Source organism: Exophiala bonariae, assembly GCF_035927105.1.
Source record: "Exophiala bonariae strain CCFEE 5792 chromosome Unknown scaffold_39, whole genome shotgun sequence".
NCBI classification, from domain to species: Eukaryota; Fungi; Ascomycota; class Eurotiomycetes; order Chaetothyriales; family Herpotrichiellaceae; genus Exophiala; species Exophiala bonariae.
This window is the reverse complement of record NW_027042514.1, coordinates 93,990-113,816: the sequence shown is the minus strand read 5'-3', so window position 1 is coordinate 113,816 and position 19,827 is coordinate 93,990. Positions and strand designations below refer to the sequence as shown.

Below are 19,827 nucleotides of genomic sequence, written 5' to 3'. Positions count from 1 at the left end.
AAGGAGTCAGTCTTGCTTCCGACAAAACAAGTGGTGGTCGAATACTGATATTACCCCCTCTGTCGCCGCTGTCAATCCATCGTGGCTTGTGTGCTTCCCTAAGGTCATGAATCTTGAGCTGAATAGGGGAAGACGTGTTGCAGAAGGACATCGCAATCCATCGCACTGCGTCGGTGTTTCAGTTTCTCTTGCCTGGCTATCGAAGCATGAGGCTATTCTGTCCTGAACTCTCGAGAATGCTATCAAGCACTGGCCCTAAACCACAGAGGTAAGGCGAAGACATGAAGCTCAACAAGTAGAGCTGAATCTGGCCAATCAGTGCCAGCCTTATGGTATCTTGGTCTCTTTACCATTACTGAGAATACATGGGAATATGACCGATCTCAGTTTCCCACTGGAGAAGGTTTTGTGCGGATTGTGTCATGTGCTATTGAAGTACACGAGTACCTATAATTTAGGTACTGATCATCCGCGATCAGTCAACGACTGTAACATAGCTCTCTGCTCGTTACTCAATCTTCATAACCTATCATGCATGCATTTGAAATCATAGCAGAGTGTCTGCGCTCGCACTGACCAGCAATACGATGCAAGCTGGTACTCCCGCAGAAATGTTGACGGCGTCCATCTGCGGGCCCGCGCAGCTAACAAGTCTCCCTCTTCTTCAGCAGGCTCCAGTGACGGAGCCTACAATTACTACTGTGCAGGCGAAAAACCAGCCTGCTGCCAAGATTCGACAACCATATGGGAGCAAGATATCCCTTGGGCCGCTGTGCCCCGCAAATGCATTGTGCTGGCATAGAGGCTATTGCGGCGGCGGCTTATACTGCCTGCGGGACGGATCCTACAATACATGCAGCACATCAACCGGGTATGAATCGCCATCGCTCGTCGAAGTACACCAGTGATTCTGAGGAAAGGAGTGCAATTGATGACGATGAGGATGACGATGATAGACTGGGAGAAGGGGCTGCCCCAACACTCCTCTTGGGACTGCCATGATGGGTTGTCGAAGGACACGATTCGGGCGAACGCCTGACCTTGAGACTACCAATTCTACTCCACAACTTCATCGGCATCAAAGGCTCCTGATAATCACAGCCTTACCCATGGTATGCACCGCCACCCCCGCAATATGTCCCGAGTAGTTTGTCACTCTCTTCAGGCCCCCTGCCACGGATGGCTTATTTGTACAGCGGGCTCCGAACTGCTAGGGCCTGTAAGCCATCGAGCGTACTATTGACTTCATTTTTTGTCTTTCAGCCGACTCACTTGTAGTAATTGGGAGATCTTCGACTAACTCAAAGGACCCAACTGTTCATCAAACCAGCACCAGGGCTGAAAAGGAGCCCAAAAAGGACTCGATATCTATCTCAACAACCAGCCTGATGTCTGAGATCATCGTCCTCACATGTGCCTCTGGCAAACAGTGCAACCAGATTATTCCCGCACTGTACCAGGAGCCATCGATCTACAAACTACGACTGGTCGTCCATTCCAAACATTCCTTGGATCGATTAAGCAAACAATACCCCAACGCCGAAGTCGTGCAGGCAGACCTTGACAATCTAGACAGCTGCGGCCGCATTCTCCACGGTGCCACCACCATTTACTACGTCAGCCCAACTTTTAGTCCGCACGAAGTCCAATACGGCACGAATATAATCGACACCGCGCTCTCCGAGTCACGCAAGCCAGACTCTAAATTCTTGCACTTCATCTTCAGCTCCGTCCTGCATCCGGAGATCAGCAAGCTGCTCAACCACGACCGCAAGCGCCTGATAGAGGAGTATCTCGTCGAGTCCAGCCTGCCGTACACGATCCTCCAACCGAGCCACTTCGCCGACAATGCCATCGGGAGGCTCCTCTCGTTGCGCAAAGATCCGACCCCAGATCCAATATTCGTGGCCGCACACGACCCGGAGGTGTCCTTTTCGTTCTCCTGTGTGCGCGACCACGCCGAAGCCTCGGTCAAGGTGATTCGCGAGCGTTCCAGGCATTTCTTTGCCACGTACCCTCTTGTGAGTACACTGCCGATGAAGTATTCGGAATATGTTCGGTCGATTGGAGCGGTGTTGGGTAAGGACATCACAGTCAGGCAATTATCTTATGAGGAGGCAGTGGAAATGTACTGCAGACTGTTTTTTGGGAGCCTCGATGTAGAGCAGAACTTCAGAGATGCGGTTGAGCGGCTTTTGCTGTACTATAACAGGAGAGGTCTTGTGGGGAATCCCGGCATTTTGGAGTGGTTACTGGGTCGCCCGGGAACTACTCCTGCACAGCTGGCGCGGTTGATGCTTCAGGAAGCCGAGGCTGAGATAAAATAGGTGAAATATTGAATCTTGCCCTACCACCTACCCCTTAGATGTCAATAGCGAATGTCGAACCCTGAAACACAGGTCTTTTCAGACAGTCCGTCCGCCCCTCCATTCCCTGTCTTTCATTCTCAATCCTGAGATGTCGTCCGCAGAGACTCCAGCACCTGCTTGGAGACCCCCGCAATTCGGCCCGCCGAACGTGAAAGAATTTGAATTCCTCTTCTGGTGATGGAGTCGAGTTCCCCTTGCAAGTCAGCGACAGATTGACTCGTTTCAGACTGTGTCAACAGGGTTGAAGAGAGTCGCAATACCATTGTTGCGTGGTAAACTGCCTGAGCGAAGTGAATCGGTTCGCCGGGTTGAGCTCTGCGGGCTTCTTGATGCAGGTGGATCCGCCCAGCTCTAGAACAGGAAAATGAGACCAACTCGATATCTGCTGCGATATCCAAGAGTTGATCTGCATGCCAAGTGGCCTTTTTCAAGTTTTCTAGGGTAGTGAAACACTTGCGCAGTGTTGTCTTCCGTTCAGAGTCGGATTGAGTGACAGTAACTGTGGAAGGCTGTCGTAAGCCCTTCCAAGTGGGATTCGACTTTCCCTTTTCCATTGCCTGCTGGGATGCTCGAGCAACCCCTTCTATCTCGGCATAGCTACAATATAGATTCAGATGGATGAGATGAAAGAGTAGCTCAGCACTTGCAGTCGGTGGAGTCGTGTGCAGCATGCGCCACTTTTGTAGCGCGAGCTCGATATACTCTTGCTGCAGGCCCATGCGGTTAGAGTAAAGATGGCCTGGTTCACTGGTGGGAGATTTCAACAGTGCCATCAAGGAGCCAGGGAGTTGTCGGCCATGCGAAGCCAGTAGTGCAAGGGAGCAAAGCGATTGTATGCTGTCTTCTGATGTCTCAATGCGCGCCTGGGGGAGGTCGTACGTGGTCATGGCACGTATTAGGCTCTGTCTTAGATCTTCTGTGTGCTGTTGATCGGTACCGACACCCCCAAACATTGTCGTCGGATAAAGCCTTGATGGCAGTTGCAGGATTACTACTCGATAACACTCCAATAGGTACATGGTATCGGCAAGTCTAGAAGCTGTTGGTGATGCGTTTACTGTAAACTCCCTGACTAACTTACAATTTCTTCTGGGGCGCACCTCGAATGCTGTCTTGATTCCCGTCGTCACCTTCACCATTGAATGCACAGAATTCCTGACTGAGTAAGAAACTAGAACCCAGTAACATTAGGGTCAAATGTCATACCTGAATAACCTGGCCGTGGTAGACCTCGTACAGAAGGAGGACACGCTTGTCCCCGTAGATGTATGCGAAAACGTCCATCAATATGTACTTTAAAAACATAGTTTGTCAGCATTATGAAGTTGCTCATAATCAAGAAAGAATAGGGATCTCACTCACGCAGTTGATGATTGTCCATCTTTGCCGAGGGCTGGGGGTTGTCTGACAGTGTAGCTATCAATCATGATTTCAGCAACGCTCCTAATTTATCGAGCCATGGTTCCCGGCAGAAGGATATACGCGCTGAGACAGATTTTGGTTTCCAAGATGAGCTTACCAAGGTATTTAGCTTCCGTTGTGCAGTGTGGAACAACCATCTGGCAATGCTTGCTGACTTCGCAACCTTACAAAATAGCCCACCAACAGCAGCCATGGCTAGTGAAAGTTCTTCAGGTATGGAGGAGTCTACAACCTGACCTCTGAAGCATGGGAGAGCAGGAGCAACATAAACACAGAATAGACCAATGAATATGTTAGTGATGATTGGGTCACAGGCGACAGCTGCTGGACGGCCTAGTTCTTGTAGATACTTATTGTGAGCCTGAACAGACTTAGGAGATGATGGCCGAGAAGGTTGATCCGCCGTAGAATATTGCCGCAGCATATCATAGGCAGTTGCGACTCGTCTTTGGTGTTGCGCCCCAACGACCTGGGCAGAGGTGCTCGTTCGGCTCTGGTCGTTGTTGTTCAAGCGATCTCCCCAAAGCGGGATAGCAAGATTGTTCAACATCAAGTCTGGTGAATCAGTGGTGCCCATCCATGATGGCGTATTATAATCGCCGACTGGGTAACCACAGGCCTTGTAAAGGAGTTAGTCACAGGCCAGAGTTCTCACAGAAAGTTAGTCAGTCGAGTCTAGGATGGCAACGTTCCACCAGGTTGAGACAGACCATTGCATAAGTACCAGATTGTACTGACTTACCGCAACAATGTCATCGTATATGTTTTCTCTAACCTGAGGCAAAAGCTGAACAGAGTGCTCGTCAAATGCCATGAAGAAGGGATCTAATCCAAGAAAATTGTCGTCCATGACAGGAAGATCCATCGGGCAAGGAGAGGTAGCAGTCAGTGTAGTACTGTTTGGGATTCCTATTGAGAGGGCGGCTACTTCGAGCATTGTGGTATTACTAGGACTGTGCATTGCAGGGTCGCTGGAAGCGCTGGACTTGGCAATCTCAGCACGCGACGGCATGCTCATTCCCATGTTAGGAACATACCATTGATTCTGAATTATGATGTAACAGCTGCTCCACAGAGTTATTATCATGACCAGATTCTGTGATAACTGTAGGATGCTGTAGGATCGCAACAGTATCTTGCGAGGTACTGCTCCGGAGAAAGGTGCATGGCGTGCCTGCTCGTTTACACCGTTCGCATGGAATTTCTGCTGCATTACACTTCACCTTACGGTCGTGACAAGAGTCACATGCCATCCGGAAATTTCGTCGCTTCGACGGAGGGAGTCCTGATGGTTCTGGAGCATCGTGGAGCTGAATATGTCTGACAAATACATCTCGGCGCGCGTAGCTCTTTCCGCAGGTTTTGCACGTAAAAGGCTTCTCCTGTGTATCTGATTAAATATTGATTTCAGTAATGTAATGTACATTTTCCTGAGGCAGTTGGACTGACGGATTCGCTTATGGCGCTCCAGGTGCTCTCGCCGAGAAAACCGCCGACCACATTGTCCGCATGGGAAGAGATCTGGGGTGGCATAAGTGGCGGGCATCATGAAGAACTCCCCAATGGAAAGTTAGTACATTGTGAACCACGTATAACGGGGATCCATGGTCTGAAGAAAGATCACCAATGTTGAACTCCAAGGCAGACCTCGGCCAAACCCTTCAGACTGGATTCGAGCAGACTGATCTTCGGCTTGATGTGGGGGACCGAGTGAAAGGAAGCCTGACGTACAAATGTGGTGGGTGTGTGGCCAATGAAAGTCAACTACGGAGAAGTAAAAACTACATTTTTCCTACGCAGATCGTCTCTTGATTCTCCGTATCCGTAGAATGCTCTTCCCCGTTTATCTCCACCCCTTCCTTCTCCTTTTCGATACCGCTAATGTATTATTTTGCATTTCTATAGGAACAACCCATTTCTACTGGGAGAGCTGGCTCTCTTCTCTCACTCAAGTGAAGAGCCTTCGATGGACCGAAGATGGCTGATACCCGGTCGCAGAGTCCACTAAATGGTAGGGTCACTGCTCGAAGTTTCCGGTCATTTTGCTCATTTGTCGTAGTAGAATATGCTGGACCACAGCGACAGGACTCTCATATTGAACTGGCAGCACCCGAGACCTCATTCGTTGATTTCTTCAAACAGTCTCTGATTTACACAAGCAATTATTGTACAGATGCAGAATGCTGTTCCTTCTCCTGTGACCACGTGAGTCGAGATGCAGACGCAACCGTCAACCAAGAATCTTTTGAGGCTGGGCTCGGCTATCCATTGGCATTATTCGAAGACCTCCAGGATCTGCCGCCACCGACCATTCTCCATCAATTGTCACAATGCTTCCTTGAGAGGGTGGTTCCTTCAACGGCTTTTCTTTCCAAGGTTCCGTCGCTTGCTGCACATCGCAGGAGCAAGCATTTCGATCTGCTTCTGTGCAAAGCACTATTCGGGGCGTTCACATCGAGAGATGCTCAGCATCGCAAGATGACTGATAAACTATGGCTGGCATGTACGACGCTCGTCACCGCTTCTGTATCTGTGGACAATAGTCTAGGTAGAGTTGTCGGTTGGCTCTCAGCGGTTTGTCACCTCAATCATCTGATAATCCATTGAATCCGATACACCCTCTGGCACTCATCAACTTCATTCAATTTTCGACTCATGCAGCTGATGAAGTCTCTACCAGGTAACACTTCTCGTCTCGTATGGCGTAATGCAGACAAGTCTCAATGCTTGGCGTCTCACAAAAAGCATCGATGGTTACCTAGTAGCAGTAAGTCGTCTCCCTAATTTGCTTAAGCATCAATTAATCCAACGTCAGACTCTCTTCCGCCAAGATTTTCACATGACGTCTCTGGATTCTTCAGATAGAGGTTCGATTGAAAGTGAAATCCGCTCGTAAGTCCAAATCGGTTCCAAGTTCAGGCTTTCGATACAATATAGTAACTTTTCTAGGCTTAGATGCTACTACATCATGGTTGATACACTTAAATCAATCCACTTATATACCAGCTCGACAGTTGATCCCATCTGGTCCACGGGTCTAGGAGAAAAAGGTCAGCATGACTTGAAAACCTTATGCAATGCGCTTATGCTTGAGGGACGCATCCTTCCACCAAAGCTTTCAGACGAGGACTATTTATTGATTCTTCTTGTCTTGCTGTCAACGATAAATACCCTCCAGTGCTCTCTAGGACCTCTTACATCGGCTGCCAGCTCAATTAGACTGCGATCTACCAGAATCTCAGGGCAAGATCAACATGAACTCCATGATGCACTTGGTCAGGGAATGACAACGCAGGCTCCCAACGCCACTCCACCCAATCCCCATGTTCCTTTCACGACAGATAGAGACTACAACGATCTTAAAGTTCGCCTATCAAACTCTTTGACAATGTGGCAGACATCGTTTGCAGCCCGTGCCACGCAGACCTTGGGCACGGCAAAAGACGCTCCACCACAGACTTATTCAATGATGGCACTACTTCATCTAGCTAGAATTCTCCTGGAAGGAGGACCTGCCATGTATGTGGTTCCTTCACTCGCTGGGTACACCGCAGAGCCATACGAGACACTGCCAGCTTCTGTGCTCCGGCCATGTTCACCACACAAGATTGGAATCTTCTTCAGCGACGACGCCGTTCAATCTGCTGTCAAGATACTGGAGGCGGTCGAAGATGCACAAAACACGTTGAGTGAGGCTGACAGCGCATCTAAACCAGGGGTCACTGTGTGCCCAATGTGGTATCCTTTAGCTCTTTTCTACGGCGCTTTGGTCTTGTGGGGTAGGTTGGAGGAAGAGGGCCTGGCCACAGCGACTACAAGAAGATCATCAAATCGGCCTTTATTTTCATCACGCAGGATCTTGCAAGGGTTCCACACGGCTTTGAAAGCGATCGAACAGGATTGGGACTGTGCAAGGCACATGGCCGCGATTGTGAAAAGCCTCATCAGATGAACTGTATAAGATCTGAGCCACCAATCAGAAAAAGATATCACTCTCTGAAACCTTGAGCCACCTTCAGATTTCGTGCAGCATGAGTTCTGGTGCACCCTTTGAAGTCCTATCTCTGGCACGCGTTCCCGCACATGCATTGATCGAATTCCGTTCAACCAGGATAAGTCGCCTTGAACCACCCCTTCGGATCGCCGCCATCGACAACAACAGTACGGTCGAAAATCAACCATTTTCCATCCTGTCCCTTGGTGACGACGTCTTTCCAGCAACCCCAGTGATCCGGAGACGACAAATTAGTCACAGCAAGATAGAATGCCTCGGTATGCGCTTCATCCGGAGAGACAAACTCGATGTCAATGCTGGTGATATGGTGTCGAATGAACTTTGGGTTGTTGCCCTGTACCACTGTGAGCAGATCTGCCGGCTTGACGGCAACGCCGTTGGGAAGTCTGAACACGCCGTCTGGATGGAACACTTGTGCCATTTTATCTGGCGTTGCGGTCTCCTTGGCTAGGACTGCATAGCGGTGGAAAAGGCTTTCGATTTCGCTTTTGGCCACGCTGCGTGCTATCGAGCCGGGTGAGTTGAAATCAGCCATATTCTACTTCGGTATCCAGGGCCGTTCCAAAAGTTTCTGAAGAGTGGCTAGGGAGAAGCCTTGGGTAGCTTTGAGAAAACTGTTGTTGTGGTGTAGTCAGAGACTATACGAGATCGCACGGTGTAGTATATTTGGCGGCCTGTGAATACAGAACACTTCGTTCAAGAACCCGGTCTTGGGTAGTTTTCTTTAGTTACATGAAGCCAGGGAAGTGGCGTACCGCCGAGTTGTAGCGAACACACCTGAGGCTGACAGCCGCGGGTGGGGATGCCGAGCTGTTACGAAGTCAGATCGCACTCGGTTGCAGAGTCAGAGATGACATCTTGAGGTCGCAAACCGGGACTTACTAGTCTTATTACTCTTGGCTTTCTGAAGACTGGTCTGAAAAAGAGAAGCAAGATAGACTATCGCTGTTCCAGGAGCCTATGGTTTGAAGAACGAAAACAAGGTTTGGTATGCCATTCATCTCATTCAGTACCACATGTGCTTGCATACAGTCTCACTACCCCTGGGATCTTCGTAAATTGACTCACAGTATCTGGATTTATGTAGCAGACTCCTCATTCAATCCCACGACGGCGAATGCCACCTTCATGTGGAATCCTATCTAGTCATCTGACTTAGCTCTAACACGCACCCACAGCTTTCTCCCCACAGGCGTCATGATACCCTGATCCCGCAGCACCATCATCTCCTCCGTTGTGGACGGGTCCACCTCGATGTCAAATCTTTGATACAGCGCCACGACCGTGAGGAACAGCTGCACGCGAGCAAGATGCATGCCGACACAGTTGCGCGGGCCTGAGCTGAACGGGCGGTTCATGAGCTTCATCTCTGGTGTTGGTTCGTCCCAGCGGTCGGGTTCGAAGGTGTGCGGATCTGGGAAGACGGTCGCATCGCGCTGAGTACTGTAAGGTAGGTTGCTAACGGTCACGCCCGCAGGGATGTGGTGGCCCCCGATTGATTTCCCGGGTGAGAGGCGTGGTGCTGTCGTGGGGATAGGCCCACGGAGACGAAGGACTTCTTGGACGATGTTGTTGAGATATGGCTGTTAATCGTGGAATGATATTGTCAGCGAATGCTTACGGATGATAGATGGGCAAAGGCACAAATTTGTCAGATTTGGAGCTATTGAGGAGCGGAGTCTATCACTCACCAGTCTTGTGGCAGTATCGAAGTCCGGGAAGACGGCCGGCTCAGGAAAAGCATCTCGAATTTCCTTCTCGAGCCTTCGTTGCATATGTGGTCTTCTACCTAGCTCATAAATCAGGTAGAGGAGTGTTGAGGCGGTGGTCCCGCTCCCAGCGAGGATGAAAATAACAGCGTTCTCAATGAGCTCTTCATCCGAAAACGTCGTGCCTGTTTCTTCATCTTTGGCTTCGAGCATAAGTCGGAGAAGGCCTTCTTGTGACGACACAGCACCTCCATTCTTCTCGTGGGTGAGTCTATCTCTGTAATCGTCGATACAAGATTGCACGAACTTGATGATTCGCGGCTGTGCTTGCCGGGCGGCTTTGAAGATTCCGAATGGAAGATATCGTGCCAGGGGGAAGGTGCCATAAAGGGGACATATGCTAAAGTACGTTTCAATGTCTTCAGCACCTTGGTTTTTGCGTCCATTTGCAAGGATGTCGAATGATTTTCCGAAACTGAGGAGGCTGATAATATCATGGTAGAGGTTATGAGTCAGGTCGTGGAGCTCGATAACAGGAGTTTCGCGCTGTCTACCCTTGTCTGGGGACCGTATCTTAGACTGTTCGAGAATTATGTCTAGATATCGCTCAATCATCACCTTGAGCTCGTCTTGTACACGAAGTACTCCACGCTCCGAGAGACCGTTGGATAAGAGTCTGCGCATTCGGGCGTGAGCCGCACGATCTCTGGAGGAGAAGACGGAATGTGTTCCTCCAGTTAACGTGAAGCCATCGTAGAAAGAATTCTTGAGGCATGGCTCTGCACTTTGGCCATAGATCTCTTTGATGGAATTTATGTCTGCGAAGCATAACTCATTGGGGCCAGTGCGGACGACATTGCCGTACTTCTGGAACAACTCGTGGCGAGTATACGTATCCCTGCATCCGACCGCCTTGGTTATCATGTACAAAGTGGAGATTTTGGCAAACCAAGGACCAGGGTATTTTGCCAGAGGATGAAGCCATATCCGGTATATGATTGTATACAGAACATGGACAGTGATCAGAGTGATGACCAGAAAAATTGCTCGAGATAAAGTGAACGATATTTGGACCAACTGCATCACTTCCATTGCTCCTGTCATGTCTGCGTGGTTTGACTTGAGCCAGTTCGAGTATCAAAGTCAGAGTCATGGAGCAACTGGCGTGCTAATGTATTGTAACATTTTCCTCTGCGGTAGGCCTGTAAGTAGTCGATCAGGCACATTGCATTTGCTTAGCGCCTTGTTCCCCACAGCTTGCACCGAACCTATCTGGGGTCTCCAATCCCATCTTGCGATTCGCACCATCCCCTGAGCTTGCATCTCTGGGGCTCGCATTGTTGCAGCTTCCTCCTGATCAAGTGGAGTCTCTGAGCTTCGAAATTCGGTAGAAGGACAGAACAGACAGAATGTCAGCTGAAATGATTGTCGGGCCGCTGTATGGGGTTGAGGCCTGCCGTCGGCGTTTTCCCCACGTCCTCGGCCAAAGCTTTGGGGTTCGTGGACAGATGGCCACACAAGTCAAATACGTGAAAGACTGAGCTCATATTGATCAGCTTGGGTATCGGTCCGTGATAAGCAGTGAGAAATGTCCTCATCAGGAGGATTTTACTAATGATCGTTAAAGGTAGGGCCGAGGATGTAAGAACTCCAAGGCCTTAGTCCGAGGATAGAGTGAGGTACATCTAGATCTGTAAGATTTGCAGACTACACTCTCTTATTCGTTCGTAGATGATTAGTGGGATCCAAATTTATAATAGCACGGAAGAAGACCGGTCACTTCTTTCCTTGAACCGGATACATGACCTCATTGATGAATTGGGGACCCAAGCTGGATAACTTCAGCCAATTTCCTGATATTCGTCCTCCAAGTCTCAAAATATGGCTTGGCCATTTCCTTCAACTCCTGGTATGTCGGGTTCTGCAACAGGCGGAAGAACCAATCATTTTGGACGGCTTCATCTTCGTGATTCGAGTGAACTCGTAATTTGTTCTGAGTCGAGGTTGGATCGACGAAGAATTGAAAGACTTTGCGGCGCTCGTCGGAATAGATGTCCAGTAAGGAGGGGGGATACTGCTCCTTCAGAATCATGATCAGTGCCTCAGCCAGAGCGTCCGCATCCAGAATGCCAGTGTTGAGACCTAGCGCTCCATAAGGCTTCCATGTGATCAGTTAACGATTACTAATGATACTGAGTGGAAGCACTTACATTGTTAACATGCGCAGCATCACCTGCTAGAAGACAATTGCCTTTTCTCAATGTTGAGGCAAGACGTTGGTGAATGCGATATGTCGACCTAGCTTCAATCTGGACCTGCAGAGGTCTGGGCCCGGACATCACATTTTCGTAGTGCTTGAAAATGTTTTCATCGCTTATGAGCTCCTCATCCGGTCTCGTATCTGCAGGATCCGCAGCAATAGTATACCTCCAGAGGGTTTTCTTTCCGAGCACCGGCTCTTCCAGGGGTGTTGTAATTGTATAATGAACTCTGTCCATGGTGTACCAAGTGGGGAGGTCGACTTGAATCTCGTTGTACTTTAGGGCATTCGTGGCTATCAACCTCTCCGGCCAAGTATGGCCTGCAAACGCAATACCAAGAGCCTTTCGTGTTTGCGACCTTGCACCATCAGCACCAACCAAGTAAGTCGCAGTCAACTTGCGTTCCACGTTTGTATTGATGTCTCTCACAAGGACAGTGACGTCTTTCCCCTCGTTGTGTAGGATGGAGACAAGTTCTGTATTGAAATGGAGTTTGACATGGCCAGTCTTCAGGGCTTGCCGAAGGACAATTTTATTCAAATCCGCTTGTGGGAGATTCAACTGTCCAGCACTCACTTCGAAGACGGTCTCGTCTGGAGCACATAGGTGCTGGCGTGCAATCACATCTCCTAGTTGCTTTCCACCTTTACCATCGTCTGTTGGTCTTTTTCTCCAACACAGCCCACGCGTCATGAAGCCCTCATCGCGAACGAACTTGTACACTCCAACTTCATCCATAAACAGTTGTGCTGCCCCATAGTATCCAACGGCCCGTGGGCTGTCGCTGGTGGTAGGTTGTCTCTCGATGATTGTCACATCAATTCCAGCCTGACCGAGCTTGAGAGCTGTAAAGCAGCCAACTACTGCTCCTCCAACGACTAGTACAGTGCTGTGTTCGGGTGCTCCGTTGACTGCCTTACCATCGTTGGCATTGGTAGAACCGTTCATGAGTGGTTGTGTCATTATACCAGTTCAATCCGACTTGATTGTGAGCTCTCAATAGATTCTAGGAATGTAACTCAAAGCTCGAGATCTTAAGAATATCGGAGAAAGCCTCCCACCAAGTCGAAGTGAGTAGTGTGGAACGTGTTCCGAGTTTGAACAGGGTCCTAGGACAAGCTGAAAATATACATCCGGCAACCCCAAATTTGACCTGCGTATGATACGCATTGGTGCCGCATACTGCCTACCTTGGTTTCTGCGCATGAGCAGAAGCTCGCGTCGGTCATCTGGGGACCATAGGAATCGTCGCCAGGGTCGGCCGAGGTGGAACAGGGACGTGGCGGAACACGGTTCCCCATCTCTACCATGCAAAGAGACCGGACTCTGTCCTCTCACGGGAAGTGAGGCAGCACAACATATGCAACTTCGCGGTCGGAATGACTCTTCATAACTCCCACATTTCGAGGCTGACACGAATACTATGCGTATTGAACGTATCTCACGTATCGGACTCGAAGTAAATCGGTAGTAGACGCTAAGAGAATGGTTGATCTAGTGGTTCCGGCAGACATGCCTAAATAGTACATGGCCTGACAACCAAGGCTCTTTTGTCTCTCGGAAACATCTCTATGAATAGCTCGGGACATGTTATACCTACCTGACACAAAGCATGAAGACATATTTACACGAGTTGACCTGATGTATAGGTCGTGCTCAGAAACGAGTAAACTTTGTCCGTCATCGACACCTAACGTTTTAGTAGTAAATCGAGTTGCCAATTTCTCTTGTACGTTATCTCGCATGATCATTGACTCAAAGATCTCGCGAAGCTACAAGTGACATTGCTGCTACGGAAACGCACTGTTGAGTCGACAAAGGATATGACTGTTGTGATATGGATGATCGTCTCTGCACCCCTGGCCATGTCCAGGATCCACCAGACAAAGCCCCCGTGCCGCTTTGTTTGGCAGCATTCGTTCCAATCCGGGCTATCACAATCAATATTTTTCATTGAAGGTGGAGTTTCCAGCACTGACATTCCTTTGTGCCAATGGAGCTCTCAAGTCCACATTCGGTGTTTCACTCGTCGAACAATTGGGCTTCATAGTTGAGTGGCCATGAGATATTGTGTTTGCAAACAAAGCAAACTGACTCGTGTCCAAAGTGCGTAGCTTGCGACATTGCTTGCTTGATCATGCCACTCTTCTCTCGAGCGTTGTCCTTATCGTCAATTTACAACCTGTGCCAGCGGTCAAATCTCTTCTTCAGCGAGTTGATGTGATTCTAATCTCATTTAGAATAACTCTGATTGTGATTTCTGCCTGCCTGCCATTGAGCCTTTGAGAAAGATGGTGAAGAGAAGATCTGTCAAAGTCTCATACCCTGAGTTGCCTGGAACGAAGAAAATACCCATCAAGATCACTTACCCTGAATTGCCTATAGAGATCACCTACCCAGAACTGCCTGTCGAAATATCTTACCCCAAACTACCAGGATATGTAAGCCAGCGTCCAGCGTCACGAAGTCGAGATGTTCCCCAGCGAACTACCCGATCAGCTGCTGAGGCCCGCCGACATGATCCCATTTCGAGGGCTCCAGCACCCGCCAGGAAAGCACGGAAACCGTACGAGGAAAGCCCTGCGGCCATAAGTAACGTATCTCGTCACCCAAGACAAGCACGACAAACCAATTCCAATAAAAGGTCCAGTCCAAGGACCAACAAGGGAAACGTGGAACCAACCTTGGAAGTGACACCACAGAAGACCAATCTCAAATCGCCTATCCCACCTTACCGAACCTGGGCGATGACAGTCCAGAGAACAAGTCGAGACGCGGTGTTCTACGTAGTCCCACGAGAACTCGAAGGACAGTCAAGAACATCACTTGGGCGAGCGATGTACCCCGGACGGCCGAGCTGCAGCCGAAGCAGGTGCCGAACCTGAGGTTGAGGAAGATGAAGATGGCACGGAATGTAACAAAGTGGGAGCCGCCGGCTCCGGGCGTTGCGACCAGGACGAGGGCGGCAATTGCCGCGGATGTGAGGAACTTGATTGCGAGTGCTGGCAGCGCAAGTCGTTTGAAAAATAAGTCAAAGGAGAAGAAGTGAGCAGGAGGATTGTTGAGCTTGATAAGGGGGTTGGCGTACGTATTGACACATACATGACCGACAAAGTCGCGCTTGCGCGTCTTGGTCCACGGGGAGTGAGTTTATGGTCATATTCAAGGATGATTTCCGAGCACTTTCTGTCTGGAATGATTGTTAGTAGTTTAAACCAATCATGGGGCTTCGTTTTATCAGCATTCATGCTTTGGGGTCAGTCACGGGTATCAAGATCAATTTTGTTTCACGATATCGCCGTTCATGCTCAGAAGAAACAGTCGTCAAGATAGAATTCAAATGCTCACACTTTAGGTGCGGGATATCTTTATTGATTTGGTTTGAAACACCGATCGCTTTTCGTCTATGGCATCATCAAGGCACGAAGCCCATGTCCGGAAGGGTGACTATCACCAGATCGTGATTCCACCGGGTCCTCCCCAGATTCTGAGTGCTTCGATTTCTAAAGTCGATGAATTTTTGACCATCACCATTCATGATGCTGAGAGTTGACAATATGCATTTGACACGCGCTTATGCAACCAAGGTGCTTGCGGTGGCGCTCTCGTACTTCCAGTTGGGCTGTAGAACACCGACGGTCTTGTAGTATCTGCTGAGGCGGTGGATTCTGGATTCGATGAGAATGAGACGGAACTTGGAGTCCTTGTCTTTGCGGTTTCGCTCGAGATGCTTGCGGACGGCGACGGCCTTCACAATCAATTGTCAGCGAAATTTCCCTCACAATATTTTGAGACTTGATCCTCAGAGGGATATCCAAACATACCTTCTTGATCAACATGTAAAGATCTTCTGGGATTTCGGGTGCAAGACCTATTGATTGTCTCTCTGTCAGTCTCTTGGACCAATGCAGAGGCAGTATTGTACTTTTGCTAGTGTCCACAGGGACAATGCAAATTGAGAGAGGAATATCCATTCGTTCCAACTGGAAGCCGGAAGAAACCCTTTTCGTCTTTTTTTTTTTGCTTTCACATCAAGGCGAACTGAGGGTTATGCATACCGTGAGACTTGAGGATTCTCAGAATCTTGTTACCTATTGGCGCAAGCACACTCGTCAGTTTCGTCCCACAACACAAAATTGCGCGGGGTACAAATTTCTCCTCTTACCAGTGACGACCTTGACTTGAGCGACACCATGGCTATCTCGGAGGACAACACCAATCTGCGAGGGAGTGGCACCCTTTCTGGCGAGTCTGCAGATGTTCTCGACAACGGTCTCCGGGGTGCTCTTGAACCAGGTGGGGACAGATCGCGAGTATGGGATAGCTGAAGAGCTGATACCCTTTCCTTTGCTGTGAAGACGACCCATGATGACAGTTGGCGTTGTTGTCTGAAATTGTCAGTTGGACGAGGTGCAAGACGTTGAAGTCGCAGGTCTGCTGAAGTCGGTCGCACTTTCGGAATTGTGTGCCAAGACCGAAAATCTTGGCACTGTGCTGATTGGTTGGAGTTTTTGGAGCATGAAACTTGAACTTTTTCCATGTTTGTTCCTTCCAAGTTCATTCCTCCGACGGCCTCAAGTCCCTCTCATTCATCGTTCTCTTTGTACTTTCCATGGAACTTTATGGTATGATGTCCTTCATGATGCTTATAATGAGCTCGCAGCGAGCCTCACTTTAGGAGACCTCGTCTTTTCCACCAGATATCAAAAATCAAAGGTATGAACTTGCCCATCACTTACTGTCCCTCTATTTTCCCTCAAATGATGACACCCAACGTTTTTTAAACTATTTATTTCTGGTACCTCTTGATTGCAGAAGGGATTCATACTCATGTGTGGCTCCTTCGATGATCTCAATGGACTTCTGATACTTCGCCTTCACCCTGCTCTTGATGTCAAGTTTTTATGTTTTGTGATCTAAACTAATTCTTGATTCAGTCCAGGTGAAAGTGCCACAATATTGCATCAGTCCTTTTCTGTTGCCAACTGTACGAAGGAGTCAACCCGTCATTCAATTCGTAGTACGAATACCCAGTAGGCTATGTTGCTATTTCTAGAGACTAATTGGGTACGACCAAATGAGTGAGCTGGAGACTATCCCTGTTGTCCCTTTGCAAGCCCAGTGCAACGTCTGTGTCGTTCCGTTGTCCAGTGCTACCGGTGGCCCTCGTTTCGATAGATGTTGGGTGCTGGATGAACCAGGATATCAGGCTGCTATAAGGTAGACGACATCAAGTGTCCACGTAATTGTGGATGAGCAAGGCTCTACATCCACTAGATTCAGACTTATCGATTCTCTTCCACCTGGTCCTGCATTGTACACCGGAGTGACGAATTCCCCGGCAACGAAATTCTCTAAGCCTGGTCATTCCTCGTATTTTCCTAGCACACGAGGCCGCCGCGTGAATTTCATCAGTGATAATTGTCCTGCCCATGCTTCGCTAAGGAAGCGAAATTGGGAAATTCTCCGTTGAAGGGAAATTGACGCCTTCCTATCATGGCTGAGACGGACAGGGCCTCGGGCTGGTGCTGACAAGGGCCGGCCATCGTACTGGATTTCCTCCATAGAAGCAATGAACACATTGTCAGCGTATCGTGTAGCCTCAATTCAGTACGGATCTTGTGATCTCCCAGCTCTTGTGCAACGTAGGATTGACTGACAGCAACCTTTCCGACTGGATGTGACAGAAGGGCATTTTGCCCAGATTATGAGCTGCATGATGTTGTATGCACAGTCTGCTTCACGACACACCACCCATCTCAGTGTCGCCGTCTTTTCCAGGGCTGTTTACAGCAGTCGCTCCATCCTCTTTCACACCGTTAACCACAGGCGGTGGCTGCGCGCTATCGGGCACGAGTGTTGATTCTGAGGATGGTTGGGCGGATTGTTGTACTGTAGAAGCTGCTTCGTCCATCGTGATCTCTTTCTCTGCCGGTGCATTTGGCGAGTTCGGTACATCTGCAGTACTTGGTTCGGGTAAGGTGGATGGGGCTGGGGCAGGCGATGTAGCATTCTCCGTGGGGATATATTGCTCTTCGGGCTTTGGATCTTCAAATTTGTGGACGAACTTTTCGCGAATGTTTGTACGGTCAGGATTTCCTTCGTAGAGAATCGAGTGGTGGATAAGGCACTCGCCCAGCCATTGGAGAGGGAATTCAGCTCTGCCATAGATGGTCAGTATTTGCCTGAAAAGATGACGAGACCAACGGAGTGGACATCGATTGAGATTACATACTCGACTCCCAGACTTTCTGTAATGGCTTTTTTCAGGAATGGAGCAATGCGAGCGTTGAGGTAGTCTCGTAGTGGCACCTGCTGTCTATTGCCCGCCGAGTTCATCACCACCGAGGGAGAGTTTGGGGTTGGTTGCGACATTCTGGCCGACTTTCTAATCGCGGCTCGTAAATTGCGCACGCGTTGATAGCGATGGGTTAGGTCCGAGCGAGAAAGCAGGCGCCAGGTGCGCGTTCAGAAGCAAAATTTGTGTGAAATGATCGTGGTGACATGGTCGAAGCAGTGATCCAAAAGATCTTGAGGTGAATATGACAGGAAAAATAGAAAGTCACGTGCACACGCAGCCCGAGCATGACCTGGAGATGGAAGATTTGTTTGTACGATTGAAATTAAGTAGGACGTGTGATGTGCCCAGGTACAGAGAAGTGACTTCTGTACTTTGAAGAACCTAGAGCCAGTCTGATGGAGGGCACCGCCATCATGAAGCTCTTCAGGGGAGTTGAGTTTCCCCACGCACTCACATCTCCTTCATCGCCTGTAGCGAGTACGGATACCTGCCAACCCAACACGCAAAGAAAAGTCCAGGACTCTGCGGAGAATCGCCCTCCCAAACAACAACGGAAATGGCGGTTCTCGTTCTCGTGCAAAACAATGTCCTGATCTTCTCTGTAACAGGAGTTTGGTCCACCGCCAGTAGTCGCACCACGATGTCCCAAACCAGACGAAAAAATAGTCGAACACTGGGTGTTCTAGTTTTGGAACGACCAGATCAAATCTCCCATGATGATATTCAATTGCAATTTCCTCTCGATCAGAATTGATGGCTCGGCTCACCTGCAGCTTTCCTCCTTATGTTTCTCGGTTTCGTGAATCTTCTCGAGGAGGTTTCATGGCTTGGAACGTGACAATAGACGAAAGGGTGACCGACGTCTCAACCCTGCATGAGCTTCAGAGAAATTGCCAGTGCACTGCCGAACCAGCATGATTCTTGTGATACAAGGTCTGCGAAGTCTGCCACCGCTTAACTTTGATCAATATTTGGTCAGCATCATTGTCCGTTCTTTATTCTTTGATGTCACGGATCAACTCCAAACAATATAGAGACCATCATTCGTCTTGACATTCAAATAACTGTGGAGAGTCAGATCAGCAATGCACCATTGAATCGACGCCACGTGGTACAATATCAATGGTGAGCACGAGGAATGTGGACGAAGTATATTCTGGAAAGTCACTCTTGTAACCTGGTCAGGAGGAACACGATCAACAAATCGATCACCACATGACCGATCTCCCATGCACAACACGGGGATATTGCGAATCTAAGCGCATGTCCCGAATGGCAGAGTGTACTCGCTAAAGTGAGGCGGTTGCTCTTTAGCTTCGGCAGACTCAAGGCCAGCATCAGGTAAACCTCCAGACGCTGCAACGTGGCTCTGCAAGACTGCCCAACACCGTCATTGATGCGTTGGCTCGAATTGGCGAGCTGTCGCGCGGCAAAGGGCGGTCAAGATGATGATGGTGACGCTGATGAGCTCTATATAAAGCGAGAACGTTTTGGTAACTGAAAGTGGTGGGATCATATACTGATGGAGTTTTCAAGTTGAGATCGCTCGGGGCACTTGAAAGGGAGGGGCCCCCAGGCGGCCTCGAGCGGCCCCTCGGACCACTTTCAAGCAAGGGAGCCCCCAAACACAGCCATGGCAGCCTAGGGTCACGTCTAATCTATCGCCGAACCGCTGGGGCACCGGCACCGGCACTTCGTGCAACCTGGTTAAAAGATTGGGTTGTACAACACCCTACCCAAGTTTCGGATT

The 19,827-nt window shown here is 49.3% G+C and overlaps 8 protein-coding genes across 8 annotated transcripts; 2 read left to right on the top strand and 6 right to left on the bottom strand.

Annotated features, from left to right (window-relative positions):
* Window positions 1-1,388: 1,388 nt before the first annotated feature.
* Window positions 1,389-2,327, top strand: LTR84_009481 (uncharacterized protein; the record flags this gene model as incomplete). Its single annotated transcript, XM_064853021.1, has 1 exon — window positions 1,389-2,327. The coding sequence occupies one exon, from the start codon at window positions 1,389-1,391 to the stop codon at window positions 2,325-2,327; it is 939 nt and encodes a 312-aa protein (XP_064700784.1).
* Window positions 2,328-2,446: 119 nt separating this feature from the next.
* Window positions 2,447-4,815, bottom strand: LTR84_009480 (uncharacterized protein; the record flags this gene model as incomplete). The annotated part of the gene is made up of 5 exons (XM_064853020.1): window positions 2,447-3,401; window positions 3,451-3,524; window positions 3,576-3,662; window positions 3,889-4,410; window positions 4,534-4,815. The coding sequence occupies 5 exons, from the start codon at window positions 4,813-4,815 to the stop codon at window positions 2,447-2,449; spliced, it is 1,920 nt and encodes a 639-aa protein (XP_064700783.1).
* Window positions 4,816-6,759: 1,944 nt separating this feature from the next.
* On the top strand, window positions 6,760-7,743 carry LTR84_009479 (uncharacterized protein; the record flags this gene model as incomplete). Its single annotated transcript, XM_064853019.1, has 1 exon — window positions 6,760-7,743. One exon carries the CDS (start codon window positions 6,760-6,762, stop codon window positions 7,741-7,743), a length of 984 nt encoding a protein of 327 aa, XP_064700782.1.
* A 151-nt stretch (window positions 7,744-7,894) lies between these two features.
* LTR84_009478 (uncharacterized protein) lies at window positions 7,895-8,341 on the bottom strand (the record flags this gene model as incomplete). The annotated part of the gene is made up of 1 exon (XM_064853018.1): window positions 7,895-8,341. The coding sequence occupies one exon, from the start codon at window positions 8,339-8,341 to the stop codon at window positions 7,895-7,897; it is 447 nt and encodes a 148-aa protein (XP_064700781.1).
* Window positions 8,342-8,344: 3 nt separating this feature from the next.
* Window positions 8,345-10,500, bottom strand: LTR84_009477 (uncharacterized protein; the record flags this gene model as incomplete). Its single annotated transcript, XM_064853017.1, has 6 exons — window positions 8,345-8,420; window positions 8,584-8,616; window positions 8,701-8,717; window positions 8,979-9,389; window positions 9,498-10,413; window positions 10,472-10,500. 6 exons carry the CDS (start codon window positions 10,498-10,500, stop codon window positions 8,345-8,347), a joined length of 1,482 nt encoding a protein of 493 aa, XP_064700780.1.
* An 822-nt stretch (window positions 10,501-11,322) lies between these two features.
* LTR84_009476 (uncharacterized protein) lies at window positions 11,323-12,724 on the bottom strand (the record flags this gene model as incomplete). The annotated part of the gene is made up of 2 exons (XM_064853016.1): window positions 11,323-11,673; window positions 11,726-12,724. 2 exons carry the CDS (start codon window positions 12,722-12,724, stop codon window positions 11,323-11,325), a joined length of 1,350 nt encoding a protein of 449 aa, XP_064700779.1.
* A 2,626-nt stretch (window positions 12,725-15,350) lies between these two features.
* Window positions 15,351-16,143, bottom strand: RPS13 (ribosomal 40S subunit protein S13; the record flags this gene model as incomplete). Its single annotated transcript, XM_064853015.1, has 3 exons — window positions 15,351-15,524; window positions 15,601-15,647; window positions 15,942-16,143. 3 exons carry the CDS (start codon window positions 16,141-16,143, stop codon window positions 15,351-15,353), a joined length of 423 nt encoding a protein of 140 aa, XP_064700778.1.
* A 1,373-nt stretch (window positions 16,144-17,516) lies between these two features.
* Window positions 17,517-18,151, bottom strand: LTR84_009474 (uncharacterized protein; the record flags this gene model as incomplete). Its single annotated transcript, XM_064853014.1, has 2 exons — window positions 17,517-17,937; window positions 18,012-18,151. The coding sequence occupies 2 exons, from the start codon at window positions 18,149-18,151 to the stop codon at window positions 17,517-17,519; spliced, it is 561 nt and encodes a 186-aa protein (XP_064700777.1).
* Window positions 18,152-19,827: the final 1,676 nt, after the last annotated feature.